Source organism: Chrysemys picta, chromosome 12 (assembly GCF_011386835.1).
Source record: "Chrysemys picta bellii isolate R12L10 chromosome 12, ASM1138683v2, whole genome shotgun sequence".
Taxonomy (NCBI): domain Eukaryota; kingdom Metazoa; phylum Chordata; order Testudines; family Emydidae; genus Chrysemys; species Chrysemys picta.
This window is the reverse complement of record NC_088802.1, coordinates 10,215,744-10,236,302: the sequence shown is the minus strand read 5'-3', so window position 1 is coordinate 10,236,302 and position 20,559 is coordinate 10,215,744. Positions and strand designations below refer to the sequence as shown.

The window sequence follows — 20,559 nt, the reverse complement described above, 5'->3', positions numbered from 1 at the left end:
ACACCTCAGGATTCCCCCCGCATCCACAGACCTTTGGGAACTCTAGAGGTCCCAGGCACTCACGGGGACTGGGGAACTGAGGGATCCCACAAGGCCCATGGGTAGTGGGGAACCACGGAGCATTCCCCAGTGCCCAGGAAGAGTGGGGAGCTGTGGGCCTGCAAGGACTGGGGACCATTGGCAGACTCCCCGCCACCCTCTGTTGGTGGCAGCTTGCGAGCTGCAGGGGTGTTTCCCCACCAGCCGAAGCGACTGCAGAGCCACAGGGGATTTTCCCCCCTAACACCGTGGGCTGGGAAATGCAGGGCATCCCCCCCATCAGCTGGGGCTATGGAGATACGATGGCTGAATGAAACTTTCCCCACAGGCCAGGCATTTATGAAGTTGTGACCAGGGTCCTGGGGGGCCACACTGAGATTGCGTAATTAGGGCAAACTACAAAGAATGGGGCCGACAATCCTCAAAACTGGTGGATATTCCAATACTTAGATTCACCAAACCAGACACAAAACAGCTTCTACAGTACCTTACTGCTACACAGAGGGAAAAAGAACATCTCCCTTAGAGCAACCCAGCCTTGGGCTCCCTCCCAGATATCCCCAAGATTTTTAAATGGGCTAACAGAAATTCTTATTCATCACATTAAAAAGTTCCACCAATCCCAAAGGATCCTATACATTATCCACCAAGTTAAGGAATACTTCAGTTCTGACCCAAATACACGCTTATAACCAATTCTTATTAACTCAACTAAGATTTATTAAAAGAAGAAAAGAGAGAGAGTTGGTTGAACGATCATTATACATACAGACTGGCAGAGTCCTTAGGTCAGTTTCACTGTAGAGATGATGCTTTAGAATTGCAAAGAGTCCTTTACAGAATCATTTCATCACATTCTAGTCCAATGCCCAATTTCAATGTCAGGGCGGTCCAGATGGGACTGGAGATCTCCGTCTTCCGACTCACACTGCCCTCCCCCCCCCCCCCCGCCCTGAATAACGCTTCGGCAGATCAGAGAAGAACAGATCATTTTTGCAGCGTCTCGACAGCTCACAGTCCTTGGCTGAACAACAGGCTTTTGAAGTAACCTATTTCCTAAACATCACTGGTAATTAATTACATGGATTAACATGAGGAGATTCTCCATAAAGCAGTTCATAGACAGTTTACCACAAATTTTCAGGAGACAAACAATGACATTATTACAACCAAGTTTTATCTAAATGTTAATATTCCCTTTTAATCTCTGAATTCACAGAATACAGCCCTAGACAGGAACTGTTTATTTCCATTGTTAACCTTTAACAAGATACAACTAAACAAAGACTACTACAGTTACCAGCTTCTTCCATGTCTTTAACAATACACATTTACCTCTTGAAGCTCTAGTTTATCTGAGGACACAATTTTCTAACATGTTTCTAAAGGTTGAATCTAGGTCAATTACATGCAATTTCCTTAACACTTTCTGTCTGTGTCAGAGAAGTTTAAATCCTGTGTGGATTCTCTCATATTTAATGAGGTGTGATATCTGCGTGAATTTCCCCACGGTCCAATCACTTGTGGGGTGTCTCTCCTGTGTGGATTCTCTCATGTCTAACAAGGTGTGACCTACATATGAAACCTTTTCCACAGACTAAACACTTGTGGGATTTCTCTCCTGTGTGGGTTGCCTGATGTTTAAGAAGGTCTGACCTCCGTATTAAACTTTTCCCACAGTCCACATATTTATGGGATTTCTCTCTTGTGTGGATTGCCTGATGTCTAACAAGGTCTGACCGCCGTGTGTAACTTTTCCCACAGTGTAAGCACTTATGAGGTCTTGCTCCTGTGTGGGTGGCCTGATGTTTAACAAGGTCTGACCTACATATGAAACTTTTCCCACAGTCCAAGCACTTATGGGGTCTCTCTCCTGTGTGGATCCTCTGATGCGTTACAAGATATGATCGCTGTGTGTAATTCTTTCCACAGTCTAAGCACTTATGGGGTCTCTCTCCTGTGTGGATTGCCTGATGTCTAACAAGCTCTGACCTCCTTATATAACTTTTCCCACAGTCTAAGCACTTATGGGGTCTCTCTCCTGTGTGGAATGCCTGATGTTTACCAAGGGCTGATGTGTTTCTGAAACTTCTTCCACAGTCTAAACACTTATGGGGTCTCTCTCCTATGTGGATTGCCTGACGTGTAACAAGGCCTTTCCCATAGTCCACACATTCATGGGATTTCTCTCCTGTGTGGATTGCCTGATGTCTAACAAGGATTGACCTCCGTATGAAGCTTTTTCCACAGTCTAAGCACTTATGGGGTCTCTCTCCTGTGTGGAATGCCTGATGCCTAACAAGGTCTGATCGCCGTGTGTAACTTTTCCCACAATCTAAGCACTTATGGGGTCTCTCTCCTGTGTGGATTGCCTGATGTTTAACAAGCTCTGACCTCCATATGAAACTTTTCCCACAGTCCAAGCACTTATGGGGTCTCTCTCCTGTATGGATCCTCTGATGTGTTAAAAGATATGATCGCTGTGTGAAACTCTTTCCACAGTCTAAGCACTTATGGGGTCTCTCTCCTGTGTGGATTGCCTGATGTCTAACAAGCTCTGACCTCCATATGTAACTTTTCCCACAGTCTAAGCACTTATGGGGTCTCTCTCCTGTGTGGACTGCCTGATGTTTAGCAAGGTCCGAACTCTGTATGTAACTTTTCCCACAGTCTAAGCACTTATGGGGTCTCTCTCCTGTGTGGATCCTCTGATGTATTACAAGATATGATCGCTGCGTGAAACTTTTTCCACAGTCTAAGCACTTATGGGGTCTGTTTCCTGTGTGGATTGCCTGATGTGTAATTAGTGCTGAATTCAAACAGTTCCCGCACTCGAGGCATTGATAGGATTTCTCTCCTATGTGGCTTTTCCCATGGTTATTAAAGTCTGAGCATATATTGAAGATTTTCCCAGGGGCCAAGTATTGAAGGGGTTTCTCTCCAGTATGGATTGTCTGATTTGTAACAAGGTGTGGTCTCACAATGAATCCTTTCCCACACTGGAGGCAGTGGTAGGGTTTCTCTTGCTTGGGATTTGTCCGCTGGGCTTTGGGATCCTTGTCTCCTCCCCCACAGTTAATAGATTCATCCATTTTCTTCCCTGGCTGGTTTCCCATCAGCCTCTCTGACCTGTGCCAATTTCCACAAGCTTCTCCCTGTTCCCAGCACTGGGAAAAATTCCCTTCAGCTCTTCCCATAAATGTGCGCTGTGGTTCCACCTCCCCAGGATCTTCCTCATGATGATTCCCTTTCTCCTTCTCACTGACTCTCTCAGCACCTGCTGGGGAGAAAGAGACAATTCAGAAAGGAGTCATTGTGCTGGGGAGAAAGAGGAATAGCACAGAAGGAAAACACACCACACGAAAGTTGTGAAGAATCAGCAATTGGATTCTGCTTCCAGATCCCACCCAAACACTCACAGGGAAGAAAGCTGTGAAGGAAACTCCTGCAGCTAACAGGACGGGTGGAAAACAGTGAGCGATATCTGCTGACTGCAGCCCTCCCTTTGTTGACATGAGGAAGAACTGTGAGCTCTTACTTACACCATATTTTGGGGATTCTCAACTTTTTCCTTCATTCCCCAGATGGTTTCTGTGTCAGTCCTCACCTGTGTGGGTGCCTCTCGGGATCTCTCTTTCCTCGCAGGCCTGGAGATCGGGCACCCACGGTTCTTCCCCTCGTTCCAGCTGTGCGACCAGGTCAGGTTTGGGAATGGGAAATCCTATACGCGGGGTGAAATCAGACCAGATCAGGGTGCATGGAGTATTGAGAGAGTATTTGTCACATAGGGCATTCAATGAGTGGAACCTGTCCCCGTGATGAGGGATAATTCAATTCCAGTTGATGGGAACAGGGTCACTGAGCCCCCTTAGGAGACGCAGGGTATGTTGGGATATGTACATATATAACCCATATATCCATGTAATATGTTATAGGACTAAGGTGCCACAAGTACTCATTCTTTTTACTATCACTAATAAATACTGATGCCCCCTTTGGGTCTTAATATAATCAACCTGTATTCTACTCCACGGCTTTACAAGTCTTTGGTGCCACAGGGGTCCCAAATTTGGTGGTTTCTTTTAAACTGCTGCACATCTTATGCAATTTTTAACCAAATTTTCTATGTCCTCTCGCACCTTAGACCGTATTCCAATCTGTTTTTACCTTAAAGAGAGTATTTTCTATTCTTCGGTGGGCCACAGAGTGATATAGGTTAACGATTTCTTCTCTTTGAAGTTTATCAGGTACCCACTTTACCTCTCCTGTTTTCTTATTCACTGAATAACCCCCTTTCATACTCCAGGTTCCCCATCTTTAGGTTCAGCCTCCTGTTTTATGGCGTGAGCGCTAGTAATTACCATAACCCCCAAAGGTTCCTTTATTTGCTAATTTAGCTAAAGCAGCCACTTTATCTTTCTGATATTTTTCATCCCCTTCTCCCTTTGGATGACTTTTAGTATGTCTTACCTTTAATTTTCCCAGGTGTTCTTTCAACCAATCAGAGATACATTTCCAGTTTTCCTTTTGGGCCAAATTTTCCCCCTCAGCTGTTTCCCAATGGTTCTTTTTCCAAATCCAAATCCAGTGTAACAGGCCCTGTACCACAAAGTTTGAATCCATATAGACGTGAAGGCAAAGTGCCACATTATTTTTTCTGTTTAAGCAGATCACAAAGGCTAAGTCTACACTAAAAACCTCAAAGACAAGGGGAATAGCTCCGAGCGCTGGGAGCCTGCCTACACTGGTGCGTTACAGGGTGCAAATGTGCTGCACTTGGGGAAGGGTGATTTTTCACACCCGAGCGAGCAAGTTACTGCGCTGTAACACGCCAGTGTAGACATGGCCTAAGAGCTCTGAGCTCTGCTACCTGACCGGAAGTCCTGCTCATGGATCCAGAATGTCTCCCCATTAGCTCGCACAGCCGCATCACCCATATATTGCTTACGCCTTTCATGGTACGAACGACCATTTGTGAACCAAACCTCTTTTCTCCAAGGCCTAACACTTCATCTACCGCGGTGCTTCTTCTATTAACTTTGGTTCAGTTTCTGGACGTGGGCATTCATGCTCTTCTCCTTCTGTCAGGAGGACATATGGTAACATCCTTGCTTGTTTGTTATTCTCATAGGTAACATCTCTGCTAGTTAACATCAAAGCCCGTTGGGCCATTCTGGTATTGGAAATTTTCTCCTGCAGTTTTCCTGATCAGATGTACGTCAGGGGAGAGTGAGGTATCTGTATTACAACAGGGGCTGTGCCAGTAGTCAAAAGCAAAAGCTTCAATGGCCCACACAGCAGCTAAACATTCTTTCACAAATTCCAAACTGCGGCTCCATAGGGGTTCATCTTCTAGACGGGTGCGCCACTGCTATTAACTTTCCCTTATCAGTTTCCTGCATCAACACTGATGCTAATCCCTGTTGGGTTGCCGGCCACCCACGGCTTGTTCATCTCAGGGAATTTCAATGCTGGGGCTTGTACCAAAGCCTGTTTTAAGTCACAAAAAGCTTTTTTCTTGTTCAGGCCCCCACTCCCATTCTACTTTCTTTTTCAATAAACACCACAAGGGTCTAGTTATAATGGTGAAATGCCAAATGTGCTTTCTTAGATAGTTAAACCCTCCTAACATTACTCTCAATGCACGAGAATTCTCTGGTCTGGGTAATTTCAGCAATGATGTCACCTTTTGTTGATCTACCTGAATTCCTTGCTCCCCTAGGGTCACCCCCAAATAATTCACCCTCTGTTGCACTAATTGGGCTTTCTCTCGAATAGCCTTAAAACCCGTTCCCTGAATAAGTCTCAACACACTTTTAGTCCACCCAGTCAGCACCTCCTCAGTCTCTCCCCAACTAATATGTCATCTACGTATGAGGTGACATTCTCCCGATCCCCTTTGGAGAATTAATCCAGCATCTGCACCACATGTTGGTGTGCAATAGCTGGAGCACAGCGCAGGCCCTGGGGAATTCTTTTGAATAAGTACCGTTGTCCCGTGAAGGTAAACACAAAGCGGGCCCAAGAATCGGGATGGCGAAAAAATAATTTGCCAAATCTATGACAGAGAACCATTTAGAGGCCCCCTATATTCTTGCCATGACTTGAGGCAAATCTGCTACTATTGGTGCCATGGCAGGGGTAGCTTTATTAATTTGTCTAATATCCACGGTCAATCTCTAATCTCCTGAAGCTTTTTAGTACCAGCCAAATTGGGCAAGTGTGTGCGGAATTCCCCTTTCCAATCACTCCTTCCAGTGATTCAACTGTTTTGTCAATTCCTGCCTCTGCCTGCACGCGATATTTATATTGTCTCTGTGGTAGCACGTCATCCCCTGCGATTTTAACACACGCTTTGATTTTACCACATTCTGCTTTATTCTTGGTCCATACATTGGGAAACTCTTTTACCCACACATCTCGTGGATTCAGTGTAATCTCCTCCACTGCTTCTGCAGCACATATTCTTGGCACGTGTCCTGCTGTCAGAGCGTCTACTGTCCAGTCGGGCACACGCCACAGAACTCCATGAGTTAAATCCAAAACCAACCGATTCCTCTCCAAACAAGGAGTTCCTAATGTCACTGGCTAAGTCGCCTGATTTATCTGAAGCATTTGTTCTTTACAACAAAAACCTCCTATTCTCCCTCTGGGTATAATAGTTATTTCTACTGAACGATGCATCTTTCCTGCCAGTCCTTCCCCAGCAAAGGAGGCTGCTGTAATGATCTCACACATATCGAGTCAAATCACAATTTCTATTTTCAATATTTACACCAGCCCCACTATACAATAGGGCGTCCTTGGGTCCATTGTCTCCCACAATGACAGTTGTTCTAGGTCTCCCATTCGAGTCCCATCTTCATCTCGTGACCATCGCTCACTCCTGGGGACCCATTTCCAGTGGGAGCAACTTGTCATCGGGGCTTCCCCATAAAATAGGTTTCTAGGAATCCTCAGTTTGCACAGCTGCAACTCTTTTCTGCTCCTTAGATATTTCTCCTTCCATGCTTTGATCAATTCATCAGTACATCTCCCATTCCGCTTATCCATATTTACTCCCCTCAATTTCAAATACCTCCAAGCAATATTTCAAATCACATCTCCTCCCTTCTGGGGCTCATTTTGATTATTCCACTTCTACCTCCTTGTGGTGGTGCGTCTTCTCCTCTACCACGGCCCCTTCCTCTCTCACGGTGTCCTGATCTATAAGCATTCTCCTCTGAATGTTATTGCTTCAACAAAAGCTACTCTGGGTTTCAATCCTTCTACCTGGCTTTTCCCTTTCATCATTCGTTGGCACATTATCCAGTGACTCCATAACAGTTAACCCCTCATCCTGGGCTGCTTGGTTCACCAAATTAGTAGACATTGCTACTAAACTCCTGTCCAATCCTTCAAACACATCATTCCAAAATTCTCTCTGATTCAAATCAACGGCCATCAAAGAATCAGCTGTGATATGTCCGGCAATCTCTGCCGTGGAGTTAGTCCCGGTTACATTTCGCCAGCCAATAACCCCAATGTTATTCTCTTTAACAGGTAATCCCTGGGCAAATCCCCAGGCTTCATGTCATCTGCACTGGATAACTCCTTCAAGGGTCTTTGACCTCTCTCTTTCCCTAACAGCACAATAAATCGCGGCACCAGCCAGCATGCATCTGGCTGCCTCTCCAAAGCATTTTTCGCTCAACCTACTGCTTGTCTACTCTCTCCGGTGGCAGCTGCCCTGATCAATTTATAACATTTGCTTATATTTAAATTCTCCATTCTTCCTAATTCTGCCCACTATACCAGCCACGCAGCTAGATATTTCATATTCACTGGGCCTAATGACTTCGCCCTCAACTGTAAATCTGACGAACTGGCCGGAATTATTCATGTCTGTTCTGACTGTATTTCTCCCGCTGCATCGTTAATAGTTGATCTCCGTTCTAACACTGCTACAGACTTTTCTGGCTTAGGCTCTCCCGGCCAATTTTTTATTTCTTCCCTCAGTTTAGGATAAAGCCCATCTCAAGGCCAATTGCCGTATATACTTGATCATAAGCTGGTTCGTTTATAAGCCGATCCCCCCCAAGATGGATAAGTCAAAACTGAAAATTTTTATGACCCATTCATAAGCCGACCCTATAATTCAGGGGTGAGCAAACTTTGGCTCCCGGGCCATCAGGATAAGCCACCGGCAGGCCGAGATGGTTTGTTTACCTCAAGCATCCGCAGGCATGAAGGTAAACCTAAGTAACCAAAGTGTCCCGGCACGCCAGCTGCTTACCCTGACGGGCCGGGACAGCAACTGGTGGGGAAATTTGGGGGGGGGAGGAGAAGCTGGAGGTCAGCGGAGAAACCCCTATGACCACCCCCTACATGACCCCACCCCTAGCCTGGGACTCCCACACTCTCCCCATCCCATCCCTTCCCACCTTATCTGGAGAGGGCCAGGGGAGGATGTCTCTGGCCTGGCTGGAGCTGCTTCAGAGGTTGGGGGGAGAGAGGCGTGGCCAGAAGCAGAGAGACTCTGGCCCCACCTCTTCCCTTCTGGCTCTGCTGCCTCTCCTTGCTCTCTCTGTCGGGGGAGGCTGTGTCCCACCTCCCCCTCTCTATATATGTTCATAAGCCGACCCCCCGTCTCTGGTGCTTCCCTTTTTTACTAAAAAAATTCGGCTTATGAACGAGAATATACGGTAAGTTCCTTTTCTCTTGACCCCCACGCTGGTCCTCCGAATCCTCTCCATACTGGATATCTCCATTAAAATCCAAATCCAAATCTCCATTCTCTGTTTGACATACAGACGCCACTTGCAGTTCCCTCATTCTCACCTGGTTCCTCCAGGTTGCTATGGTTTTCGGGCACCAACTGTGAGAAGCGCTTGCAGTCTCCTCTTCCTCAGTCGGTTCTCAAATTAACTGTTTCATCCCTACCACTTGATTTTCCCATTTATCTTTGTCGGCCTGAATCTTTTCCCAATCCACCATTTTCTTTTCCAATTCCGTATTTTGTTTCCCCATTTGTTCTATTTGAGTTTGCATTAGCTGTGCGGCCTCACTTCCCGCTCCAAATTTTCTTGGCGAGTTTTAGAATTCTCTTGTAATGTCTGCATCTCCGCACAGATTTCCCCATTACATGCAATTGCCTTCTTTGCAGCCTGCCACACCAGCCACACTACAGCCATTTGCTTTTTACTCGCATTAGGCCTGCACAGCTGTACATATTTCTCAAACATATTTTCTAAAGTGTCAATTGTTACATCGGGTTCCACTGCATCCAAGGGCATGTCCCAAATACAATAATCTGCTTTACTAAAAGAGAAGGGGCTTAACTTTAGTCCACTTGGCTGCCTCCTCCTCCACCCCTTTACTTCTCTTCTTAAACCAGGGGCGGGCAAACTTTCTGGCCTGAGGGCCGCATTGGGTTTCGTAAATTGACTGGAGGGCCGGTTAGGGGAGCGTGTCGTGGCTTGGCCCTCACCTCCTATCTGCCCCCCCCCAGGACTCCTGCCCCATCCAAGCCCCCCGTTCCCTAACGGCCCCTCTGGGACCCTTGCCCCATCCAACCACCCCTTCTCCCTGTCCCCTGACTGCCCCCGGAACCCCTGCCCCTGACTGCCCCCTGCTACCCCATCCAACCCCCTCCTCCTTCCTGACTGCCCCCCTGGGACCTCTGCCCCCATTCAACCCCTTGTTCCTCCCCTGACCACCCCGCCCCCTATCCACACCCCCGCCCCCTGACCACCACACCGAACTCCCCTGCCCTCTATCCAACCCCCTCTTCTCCTTGCCCCCTTACTGCGCTGCTTGGAGCACCGGTGGCTGGCAGCGCTACAGCCGCGCCACCCGGCTGGAGCCGGGCCACACCGCCGCTGCCACCGCGCAGCACAGAGCACCGGGTCAGGCCGGGCTCTGCAGCTGCGCTGCCCCAGGAGCTCACAGCCCCACCACCCAGAGCATTGCACCGGCGGCGGAGTGTGCGAGCTGAGGCTGCGGGGGAGGGACCGGGGGCTAGCCAGGAGCTCGGGGGCCGGGCAGGATGGTCCCATGGGCCATAGTTTGCCCACCTCTGTCTTAAACAGTGTTCTAAACATTGTTACAATAACACTGTGCGGTATCTCCCTACATGCTCTCACTCACTCCCCCCACCTTTTTTTCCTCACTAATATATTGTTTGAATATTTGGGGGAATTTAGGGGTAGGTGGATATACATATGGGAGCACCTCTAGGATGGAGGTATGGAGCAAAGGAGATAACACATTTGACTACTCCTGGGACAGAATGGGAAAAACAGGACCAAACAAAACCATATGTGAAGAGAAACCTTTTGAGGTAAAATTTAAAATACGGTGGGAAGATGGAAAAAATGTGAGATGGAAATACCTACAACCAATTTGGAAGAGCAATGGAGATATTTGTCCATACTAAGAGAGGAAGGTTGACTAATGTTTAGATTTAGTTATGATGAAAATAATCTGAACGTGAGCACTCTGAATTGTACCGTTTGGGATTTGATGTAGTCACCTTAGACGTGACTCCTGAACAAGAATTGGCTAATATTCATGTGGGATGGAATGAGTCAATGGCTCTCAAATTATGGGAATATGATATGATGGTGGATTCTTCCATAATGATAAGATTGAGTTGCTTTAGGAAAATTAATGAGGGAGGATATTTTCAGGGATATAAGATTGCACCAAGAATTATGGCAGACGAACACCCATATAGGGATATGGTCATTTTTTATGTTTATCAATCAAATACCAGTAAATGAGATTGCACCAAGAATTATGGCAGACGAACACCCATATAGAAGGGGAGAAATAATTGAAGCCCCAACTATTGTGGACCAAACAATCCGGTTGGAAAGAACTCAAATAAACATGAGTACACAACATCTGCAGTGTATGCCATATGCCTTACCTCTATTACATGCTTGGCGACAACCATGGGGAGACGGGACTATACAAAATAAAAGAGGTATAAGAGAATACATTGTAGGTGGCATTGGTGCTGGAACTGGAGTTTTAAATCGTCTGATATTCAGGCGTTACAAGGCTGACATTTTCCCTTGGGTAACATTTTGAGGGCTACAGAGGCACATGTGACAACATTTTTGGTACATTATTGAAGCAAGGAATAAGAAGTGTGGAGCTCCAATTAAAGCAAGCCCAAGTCTTGAAAACATCTCTAAATATGAATGTATTTGGTGTGCCTGAAATTAACAACACAACAGCACTAGCCACACAGTGTGTACAGATGCACACTTATGAGATACACTACTAAGGCCTTGTCTACAATAGCAAGTTACTGCGCTGAAACTTGCTCATGGAGGTGGTTTACCAGCTCTGTCCCAGTGCTGGCGTGCGACCACACTGTCCTGTTAAAGCGCTGCACAGCTTCGACTAACTGAGGGGACGGGAATCGCTTACCCAGCGAGGTCACTGCCTCGTAGTTCTCCTGCATGACCTCCCTGTAGAGGGCTCTCTGAGCGGGGTCCAGCAGAGCCCCTTGCGCTTGGGTGAAATACACAGCCACCTCCTCGAAGGTCACCGGCATCTGAAACAACAAGAGTCCCCCACTCAGCACCTGCTGCCACAGCCACAGTCATGGGAAAGGAAGAAAGAATAAGAAAACAATCTCGGAAGCTCTGGGAGGGCTGGAGAAGCAGATTCCCACCCACACTCTGCTCAGAGCAGCCAGGAGGCTTCATGGGGTGGGAGTAAGTGAGAGCTCCTTGCCCCCACACAGCAGATGGAGAAGGGCAGCATCTTCTCATTTACCACACACCTCCCAGCCACAGGAAGCGAGCTCTGAGCTGGGGACAGGGACAGGAATCCCAACAGCTTCCCTTCGTATTTCACAGCAGCCTTGGGCCAGTGGGGTCAGGCTTCAGCACTGGGAGGCTGGTCAGTTTTTCCAGCCCTGCCCATGGGGGTTGTTTCATATTTGAGAAATGGGGGAATGTTCCCCCCTCCCCACCACCAATACGCCTGCTCAGCATGTTTATCGCACCCTGTCTCTTCCCTGCCTCTCCCTCCCCATGCCCAGCAACTCCCTGAGAATCCCCTACCTGAGCTGGCTCCATCACAGCCATTTCGCTTCTCTGTCTCCTGCACGACGGGACGATCTGGAGTGAAATGTGGACGTGATTCCTCAGCCTGTCGGGGCGATGGGGGAGGTTACAGAAGGGGCTTGAGTCCCTGTCACACCCCGATTCCGCCCAGGCTCTCTCCCTGCAGACAGACACTTTGGACACTGCCACGCTGGCAAGAAACCCACTTAGTTTATTACCACCCAGGCCAGGCCCTTCCTGCCAGAACTGAACCCACCGGGGCACCATTAAACCCTCCCAGTAACAGTGTCTCTGAGCCAAATGCTGGAAAAAGAGCAGAACCGAAGGAGCCACTCTGGGGGATTCCTCCGGCACTGTAGTGTCAGCCCCTCTAACTCCCTCTCTGCCTTCCCGCCCCTCCTGAAGTAGTGCGGTGCTTCAGCAATGTCAGCAACTGGCTTCTCCTCTCTCAGCTCTGCCCCTTGTTCCCAAGAGGGTCAAGTCTGCCCCGAGGGTGCAGGGGCCTGGACCTGGGAACCTCCCTCCCCACTTCCTGCTCCTGCTGCCCCTTTCAGTCTCTCTGCTCCCCCTTTTTATCTTCTTCCCTCGCCGTGGGAGAATTGGTGACTGCCCCAGTGTCGTGAGCCTTTGCACTTACTAGCTAGATCACCCACTGCCACTGCTAAGAGGGGTTTGATCCTGACTGAGTTTGTGAGGGCAGCATCTCTGGGACCCACTGACACACAGGGAACCCTCTTCCCCTCCAGTACAAACTCACCAGCTGGTCCCTGAAAGGGGCCCTTTGTGCAGTGTCATTTTCCTGCCCAGCCCCAGCCCTTTCCCCCAGGTCTCTCGCAGTCACCTGCAGGCTCCGGCTCAGGGGCTGGTGTGGGCAGAGCCCGGGGCTGCCCCAGGGGCTGGTTCCAGCCACTGGAACCTGTTCCCCCTCCCCTCCCGGGGCTGGGCACTGAGGGGGGTGAATGCAGGTTTTTCCCCCCACACACAGACCCCGCTGCATAAGAAGCAGTGGCTAAGTCTGGGCTCCCAGGTCAGAATTCAGGGGGCAACAACATCTGACCCACCAGGAAGCTCCACTCCAGGGCTGTAATAACATGAGCAGGGAGAGACACGCGCCCGCCTCCTCCTCCCCCTTGGCCAGAACCGGAGCCCTTTGGTGGCAGCAGCTAATGCCTGAGCCTCCCTGTCCTGCCCCTGCAGCCCCCAGGGACAGGCAGGCAGAGGCTGATCCCATTGGCCCAGAACCAGCAGTGACTCCGGTCTGACTCCGGTGTGGCTGAGATCTGAATCCTGCCTGGACATCAGACCAGGGCCGTGGGCAGCCCCCACACTCAGGAGAAACAGACCCCACCAGCATGGGTGGGTCATTAGCACATGGGGGCGGCAGGGAAGGTGGCGGGGGGGGGGGCATCTGGATATTTGCCTTGTAGTTTCTGAGCCCTGTAGCGATAGTCCCCAGCGGCCCCCCAATGCTCCCTGACCCCTGGTTCTCCCTTCCCCAGCCGGTCTCCTCTTGCTCTCACAGTCTCCCCCCGGTCTCCCCTCCCCACACACCCCCTTTCCCTCCATTCCAGCCTCGTTCCCATCAGCCCCATCATTCCCCCCTGAAGCCTGATCCCCCTGCATCGCCCCATCGCCCTGACCCCCCGCCTGTCTCCCACAGCCCCATCACCCACCTTCTGTCCGCCCTGTTCCCCCCACACATCCCTGCCCCTCTTACGCGGCGTCTCGCACTGCTCCCCCCCCCCGGCTGCCCCAGCACGGCCCGGGCTGGCTCCCCCCGCCCCGCACACACCGGGGGCTGGCCGGGCCCAGGGCTGGAATCGCAGCCAGCTCCGCTGGGAGCAGCCTGGGGCCAAACCTCCCCCTGCAGCCCGGGGGTGACGGGGGGGGGGGGGGGGGGCGGGTCTCTCTCACCTTCCCTCCGAGCGGGGCGGGCCCAGGCCCGTGTAGTGCATTAAAGCGCTCTCCGTAGCAATGTGCTACTTAGGGTGTACTGAGCATGCTCAGTACATCTGCTGAAGCCACTGCCCTTCACCCTGCCCTTATTAGCCGGAAGAATCCGCGCTTTGCTTTTGACAGGAGTTAAAAATTGGCAAAGGGGCGAATCGGAGCAAGGAGGGGGGTGACCAGGGGGTGGAAATTTACTGGTCTGGGGGGTCAAGCAGCTGGAGGCAGCAGTAGGAACAGGGCCGCCCAGAAGATTCAGGGGGCCCGGGGTCTTCGGCGGTGGGGTTCCTTCCGCTCCAGGTCTTTGGGGCACTTTGGCAGCGGGTCCCGGAGTGGATGAAGGACCTGCTGCCGAAGACCGGAGCGGAAGGAACCGTCGCCGCCGAAGACCCGGAGCGTAAGGAACCCTCGCCGCCAAATTGCCGCCAAAGACCCGGAGCGGAAGGAACCCTCGCCGCCGAACTGCCACCGAAGACCCGGAGCGGAAGGAACCCTCGCCGCCAAATTGCCGCCAAAGACCCGGAGCAGAAGGAACCCTCGCCGCCGAACTGCCGCCGAAGACCCGGAGCGGAAGGAACCCTCGCCGCCGAATTGCCGCCGAACACCCGGAGCGGAAGGAACCCTCGCCGCCGAACTGCCACCAAAGACCCGGAGCGGAAGGAACCCTCGCCGCCGAACTGCCGCCGAAGAGCTGGAGCAAAAGGAACCCTCGCCGCCGAACTGCCGCCGAAGACCCGGAGTAGAAGGAACCCTCGCCGTCGAATTGCTGCCAAAGACCCGGAGCGGAAGGAACCCTCGCCGCCGAACTGCCGCCGAAGACCCGGAGTGGAAGGAACCCTCGCCGCCGAATTGCCCCCAAAGACCCGGAGCGGAAGGAACCCTCGCCGCCGAACTGCCGCCAAAGACCCGGAGCGGAAGGAACCGTCGCCGCCGAACTGCCGCCGAAGACCCGGAGCGGAAGAAGCGGTCTTTGCTCCGGGTGTGTTTGGCGGCACTGAAGGACATGCTGCCGAAGACCTGGGAAGCCTGCCAAAAAGTCTTGTGGGGGCCTCACTCTCATGCCTCACTTCCTCCCCCCCCCCGGGGCAGCCCTGAGTAGGAAAGGGGCTAAAGGGAAAATCAGGAAGGGGGGGGGGGAGGCGTTGGAGTTAAGACCGGGAGTGAGGCGCTGGCAGAGGGTGTCAGAGGGCAAAACCCAGCACAGGCAGGGGCAGAGGGGGCAGCAGTTACCCCCGTGGGACTGAGATACCACTGCTTGGCAAACTTGTTTGTTGGGGTGCGAGAGGCTTTTTTATTTGAGCAAAGTGGCTTTTTTGTATGGTCACACGAATTGAGCATGCTCTGCTGAAGCCACTGCTCTTCATCCTGCCCTTATTAACCGTAAAAATCTGCTGTTTACAGGGGGTAAAAAGGGGCAAAGGGGGCGAATCGGAGCAGGGGGCAGAAATTGACTGGTCAGGGGGGTCAAGCAGCTGGAGGCAGCATTAGGAGAGGGGGTAAAGGGCAAAATCAGGGCTGGGGGGGGAGGAGCAGGAGTTAAGCTCGGGGTGAGGCGCTGGCAGAGGGTGACAGAGGGCAAAACCCGGCACAGGCGGGGCACAGTGGGTAACAGTTACCCCAGTGGGATTGAGACACCCGTGCTTGCAAAAATGGTGGGGGGCAAAACAGCTTTTTTTCTTTCCTTTCTCACAGACAGCACCTCTCAGCATTGGCTTCCCAGAGCTGGGTTCTTAAAGGCACAGGCATCCCAATGCCTAGTCAATGCAGCTCCTCTTTGTCTGATCTAACCTACTGTGGCTATGTCTACACTACAAATTTCAAAGCGCTGCCACGGGCAGAGCCAGCTTTAGGCCGATTTGCCCAATTCTCCTCAATTGGGCCCCGTGCCCAATGGTGAGCTGGAGCCGGTTCCCAAGCTCCCGTAGCTCTCCACCCCGGCCCCAGCTCACCTCCCCCTCCCCCCCGAACACTCCACCCCCCTTCTCCGCCCCTGCTTCCTGCTAATCAGATGTTTGGGGGGGAAGCCTGGAAACAAGCAGGGCAGGTAAGCTGGGGTAGGGGGGCGTGAGGAGGGCTCCACGGAGGCGCGGCGCGGCCCAGTCCGGCTCTGGCCGAGCGGCTCCGGCACGGTGGCACGGCTCCAGGTGGCGCGGCTCCGGCCGGGTGATGCGGCCCCGGGCCTGGCCCGGCTCCGGTGGGGGTAAGCAGCATTGTAAGAGATCGGGGTGGGGAGGGGGGAGTTGGATAAGGCAGGGGCAGGGAGTCCCGGGGACAGGGAGTGGGTGGGGGGATTGGATCGGGCAGAGGTTTTGGGGGGGCGGTCAGGGGATGCGGAAGGGGGGGTTCGGGTAGGCGTGGGAGTTCCGGGGGTCTGTCGGGGTGGTGGTGGATGGGGTCGGGACAGGGAGCAGGGCGAGTTGGATAGGGGGTGGGGTCCTGGGGGGCAGTTAGGGTGGGGGGTCTTGGGAAGGAGTAGTCAGGGGACAAGGAGCGAGGGGGGTTGATGGGTTGCGGTTTCTGAGGGGGGCAGTCAGGGGGAGGACATGGGTGGGGGTCAGATGGGGCGGGGGATGTACTCACCGGGTGGTTCACTACCAGGTCTTCGGTGGCGGGTCCTTCAGTGCCGTGGAAGACCCGGAGCGCCGCCGGGTGAGTCATCCCTGCCGGGGTCCCATCGAATCGAGCCCCGCACTTCCTAAAGCCGGCCCTGGCCGCAGGTGCCAGTGCTCCTGGTAATCCACCTCAACGAGGGGATTAGCTCCAAGCACTGGGATCCAACCCTGTCCACACTAGCGCTTTAAAGCGCTCAAACTTGCTGCGTTCCGGGGGCTGATTTTTCACATCCCTGAGCCAGCAAGCTAGAGCACTTTAACTTGCCAGTGTAGATAATCCCTGAGAATTAATTCAGTGAAACATTTTACACATATCCCCTCAGAAACAAAGAATCCCTTATCACTGTATCTGACTGCATAGAGTCTCCGAGCAGTTCCCAAGTTGTCTTATCTGCTGCTGGGATTCCCTGAATTCCCTGAATTTTTAAATTTAATTTTTTCTTCCCATTTTAGAGGTGACTGAATTTCTGGCCTAGTGTCAAAACTTTGTTTTGAGTCAATCCACCAATGGGGATTGCATTTTTGCAACTGTTATTTTGCCTCTCAGTCGAGCCCTTAGTGTTTTTCCGCATGCCATTGTGTACAACTTGATTCTCAAACATTCAATAAAGGCAGTATACTATCTCCTAGAACGTCTTTCTCCCTGGAAAAAAATCTATTGTAATTTTTGCAGAAAATTAGAACTGCCATCGTGGGTCAGACCAATAGTCCGCCTAATCTAGTATCCTGTCTTGTGACAGTGGCCAAGGCCAGGTGCTTCTAAGGGAATGATCAGACCAGGCAATGACTCAGTGAACCATCCCATTGTCCACTCCCAGCATCTGGCAGTCAAAGCAGTGATGAGCTGCCAAAATCGTAACAACTGGTTCCCTCCTCACCGCACGAGGGGGTCATGGCCCACCCCCCGGGACTCCTGCCCCATCCAACCCCCCGTGTTCCTTGATGCTCCCCCTGCCCCAGGGACCCCTGCCCCATCCAACCACCCCTTCTCTCTGTCCCCTGACTGCCCCTGGACCCCCTGCCCCTGACTGCCTTCCACCACCCCATCCAACCCCTGCTCCTTCCTGACTGCCCTCCCGGGACCCTTGCCCTTATTCAATCCCCGTTCCCTGTCCTCTGACTGCCCCAACCCCTATCCACCTCCCCACCACCCCCCAAACTCCCCTGCCCTCTCTCCAACACCCCCTCCCTGCCTCCTTACCGTGCTGCCTGGAGTGGCTGGTGGCACTAAGTCTGGCTGCGGATGGAGCCAGGAGCCTGGGGACATGGGACCAGAGGACGCAGTGGGAGCTGGGTGGCCGGAGCCGGGGAGGGCCATGGCCGTCGCCGCGCCCGGACCCGCGCTGCCAGAGCCCGGCCGCGTCGCACCACAGCAGGAGCCGGGTGGCTGGAGCCATGGGGCCAGGCCGGAGCCGGGGAGAGCGGCCGGAGCCAGGGAGGGCAGCGGCCAAAGACGGGCAGCTGGGGAGGGCCGCTGCCGGAGCCGGGGATGCGGCAATTTCTTACATGTGTATGTGTGAAAATGCTATCTGTAGGACTGGTCTATCTTGCCTTTAGTAAGGCTTTTGATACTGTCTGCCATGACCTTCTCATAAACAAACTATGGAAATGCAACCTAGATGGAGCTAAAATAAGATGGGTGCAAAACTAGTTGGAAAACAGTTCCGACAGTAGTTATCAGTGATTCACAGGCTGAAAGGGCCGAGTCAGGCTGAAAGGGCAGAACGAGTGGGGTTCTCCAGGGATCAGTTCTGGATAAGTTTCTATTCCAAATCTGAATCAATGATTGAGATAATGGCATACAGAGCACAATTATAAAGTTTGTGAATGATAACAAGCTGCACGCACACAAAATGGGAAACGACTGCCTAGGAAGGAGCACTGCGGAAAGGGATCTGGACCACAAACTGAATACGAATACTCTGGAAAGGGATCTATGCAAAAAACAGAACATCACTCTGGGATATCCGCTCTACTCTGCGCTGATTAGGCCTCATCTGGCATATTGTGTCCAGTTCTGGGCACCACATTTCAGGAAAGATGTGGACAAATTGGAGAGAGTCCAGAGAAGAGGGGAAAAAAATTAAGGTCTAGAAAACATGACCCATGAGGGAAGTAACATCTTTTTACAAAAGCTGTTTCTTACAATCTATACCTATAAATAACTGCTACAGATAGCACATTTCTACATGTAGCAATTTCACATATAATATAGTGCAAGAAACTGCTACCAGTAGGCATTTGCTACATCAGGTAGCAGTTTACTACAATAGCAGTTTCTTACAATCCATTATGTATCAGTAACTGCTACCAGTAGCACATTCCTACGCGGAGCAGTTTAATACACTACAATCAGGATGATGAAAACCCAACGGTGCCATGCTAGGTCGCAGGAGACAGTTGGTGTGAGACATACCCCAGGGTACAATCTGGACTGTTGAACTGCTTAGTTCTCCATCCCAGGGCATCTTTTACACTGCTTTCCTGTGTGAACAACAAACCCCTCCACGCTCTGCTCACACACAGCCACCAGCATTCAAAGTCACTCCTGGCTGCACTATACTGAGTGCGACTAGCCAGACAATCAGGAACTTACCAGTCGACCCAGCAACATCAGCCAGTTTTCTACTCCCAGCCTTGCACCCCGGGAATGTGCATCTTGGACTGCTCAGTCTGTCATCCCCACAAAGGGGCCTGATTAGGTTCACAGCCTTGTTCTCTCAAGTCAATCCCCCAAACACTTCAATGAAAACACACAGTCCAGACAAAACACTGAACTGGAACAAGAAGGTTTTCAGGGATTACAAGGGAGAAAGATGTAAAAGGTCAGAAGGGGTTAAAAAAATAAAAATGCATTTTAAATCCTAAATTTTACCAAACTAAGGAAGATACAAAACAAACAGGATTTCCCACCCCACCCGATGTTGCAGGCAGTTCACAGTTCTTAGTAGCCAGGCTGAATTTTCTTCTAGCCCTGGTCCGTCCTCCCGAGTCCAAGGCCCCTGTTGCCTTTCAAGGCATATTGTTGACTTCTGTAAAGATGGGAGAGGAGAGGTAAAAATGGAGGCAATTCTCCCTTGTGCTTTTATACCACTCTCCTCTTTGAGGTTCACCCCCCAGCCGAGGGGCAGGCGACAATCAGTCTGTGGCCTAAGTGAGTGTCCAGCCATCCTTCCGGTGAATTGTAACTCTCTTGTTCCCAGCTCCACAGCTGGTGAATGGCCGGCTGAGCAATTAATGGCCATTGTCTCCGAGGAGCAAGTCTGTGGGCGTTTTCCAGCTTTACAGCATGTAACAAACATACAGCAAACTCTCAGAGCTCCATGGACAGTGCTGATAGACATATTTCAAAGGGACAATAATATTCAGCAGACGCTGACTTTTCCTATCATACCTCACAAGACATACTTTGGAGAAGATTTATCATTTTATAAACGTGGTGCCCATAATAGTGTAGATCAGTGGTTCTCAAATGTGTTTCATCAGCCCCCCTTCTGCCCCCATCCCTTCTTTATGTCTTTTGTCATTTACACCCCCAACCTCACAAGCACATATATCGGAACCCAGCTCTAACGGCAGAGTAGTTGCTGGTGAGGTGCCCAACTCTGAAGGACTCCAATAGCAGCACAGAAGTTAGGGTGGCCACGTGAAAAGTGATATTCACCAATATCACTGTTCACAGCAGACTTATCACCCCATTGACACCCTTACTTCTCCCATCTTCAGGTGAAGAGCATGAACATCTATCCCCACCTCCCAGCTAGGCCTGTTATAGAATAGAATATCAGGGTGGGAAGGGACCTCAGAAAGTCATCTAGTCCAATTCACAGACAGATTTTTGACCCAGCTCCCTAAATGGCCCTCTCAAGGAGGGAACTCACAACGCTGGGTTTAGC

The 20,559-nt window shown here is 51.3% G+C and overlaps 2 protein-coding genes across 14 annotated transcripts in view; one reads left to right on the top strand and one right to left on the bottom strand.

Annotated features, from left to right (window-relative positions):
- LOC101948742 (zinc finger protein RFP-like) overlaps positions 1-20,559 on the top strand; it is a 1,201,957-nt gene that overhangs the window by 782,844 nt on the left and 398,554 nt on the right. The window lies entirely within an intron of this gene.
- LOC135974943 (zinc finger protein 160-like) lies at positions 736-19,521 on the bottom strand. 13 transcript variants are annotated; one of them, XM_065564452.1, is made up of 6 exons: positions 14,019-17,238; positions 12,102-12,189; positions 11,461-11,587; positions 10,952-10,990; positions 3,647-3,760; positions 736-3,319 (listed from the first exon to the last, which is right to left on the bottom strand). In XM_065564452.1, the coding sequence occupies exons 1-6, from the start codon at positions 14,057-14,059 to the stop codon at positions 1,557-1,559; spliced, it is 2,172 nt and encodes a 723-aa protein (XP_065420524.1). In that variant the 5' UTR covers positions 14,060-17,238; the 3' UTR covers positions 736-1,556. The 13 variants fall into 13 exon arrangements, with proteins under 13 accessions (XP_065420524.1, XP_065420535.1, XP_065420534.1 ...); XM_065564463.1 differs by lacking the exon at positions 10,952-10,990 and having other exon boundaries at positions 3,582-3,760; positions 14,019-19,521; XM_065564462.1 differs by lacking the exon at positions 10,952-10,990 and having other exon boundaries at positions 736-3,316; positions 3,582-3,760; positions 14,019-19,521.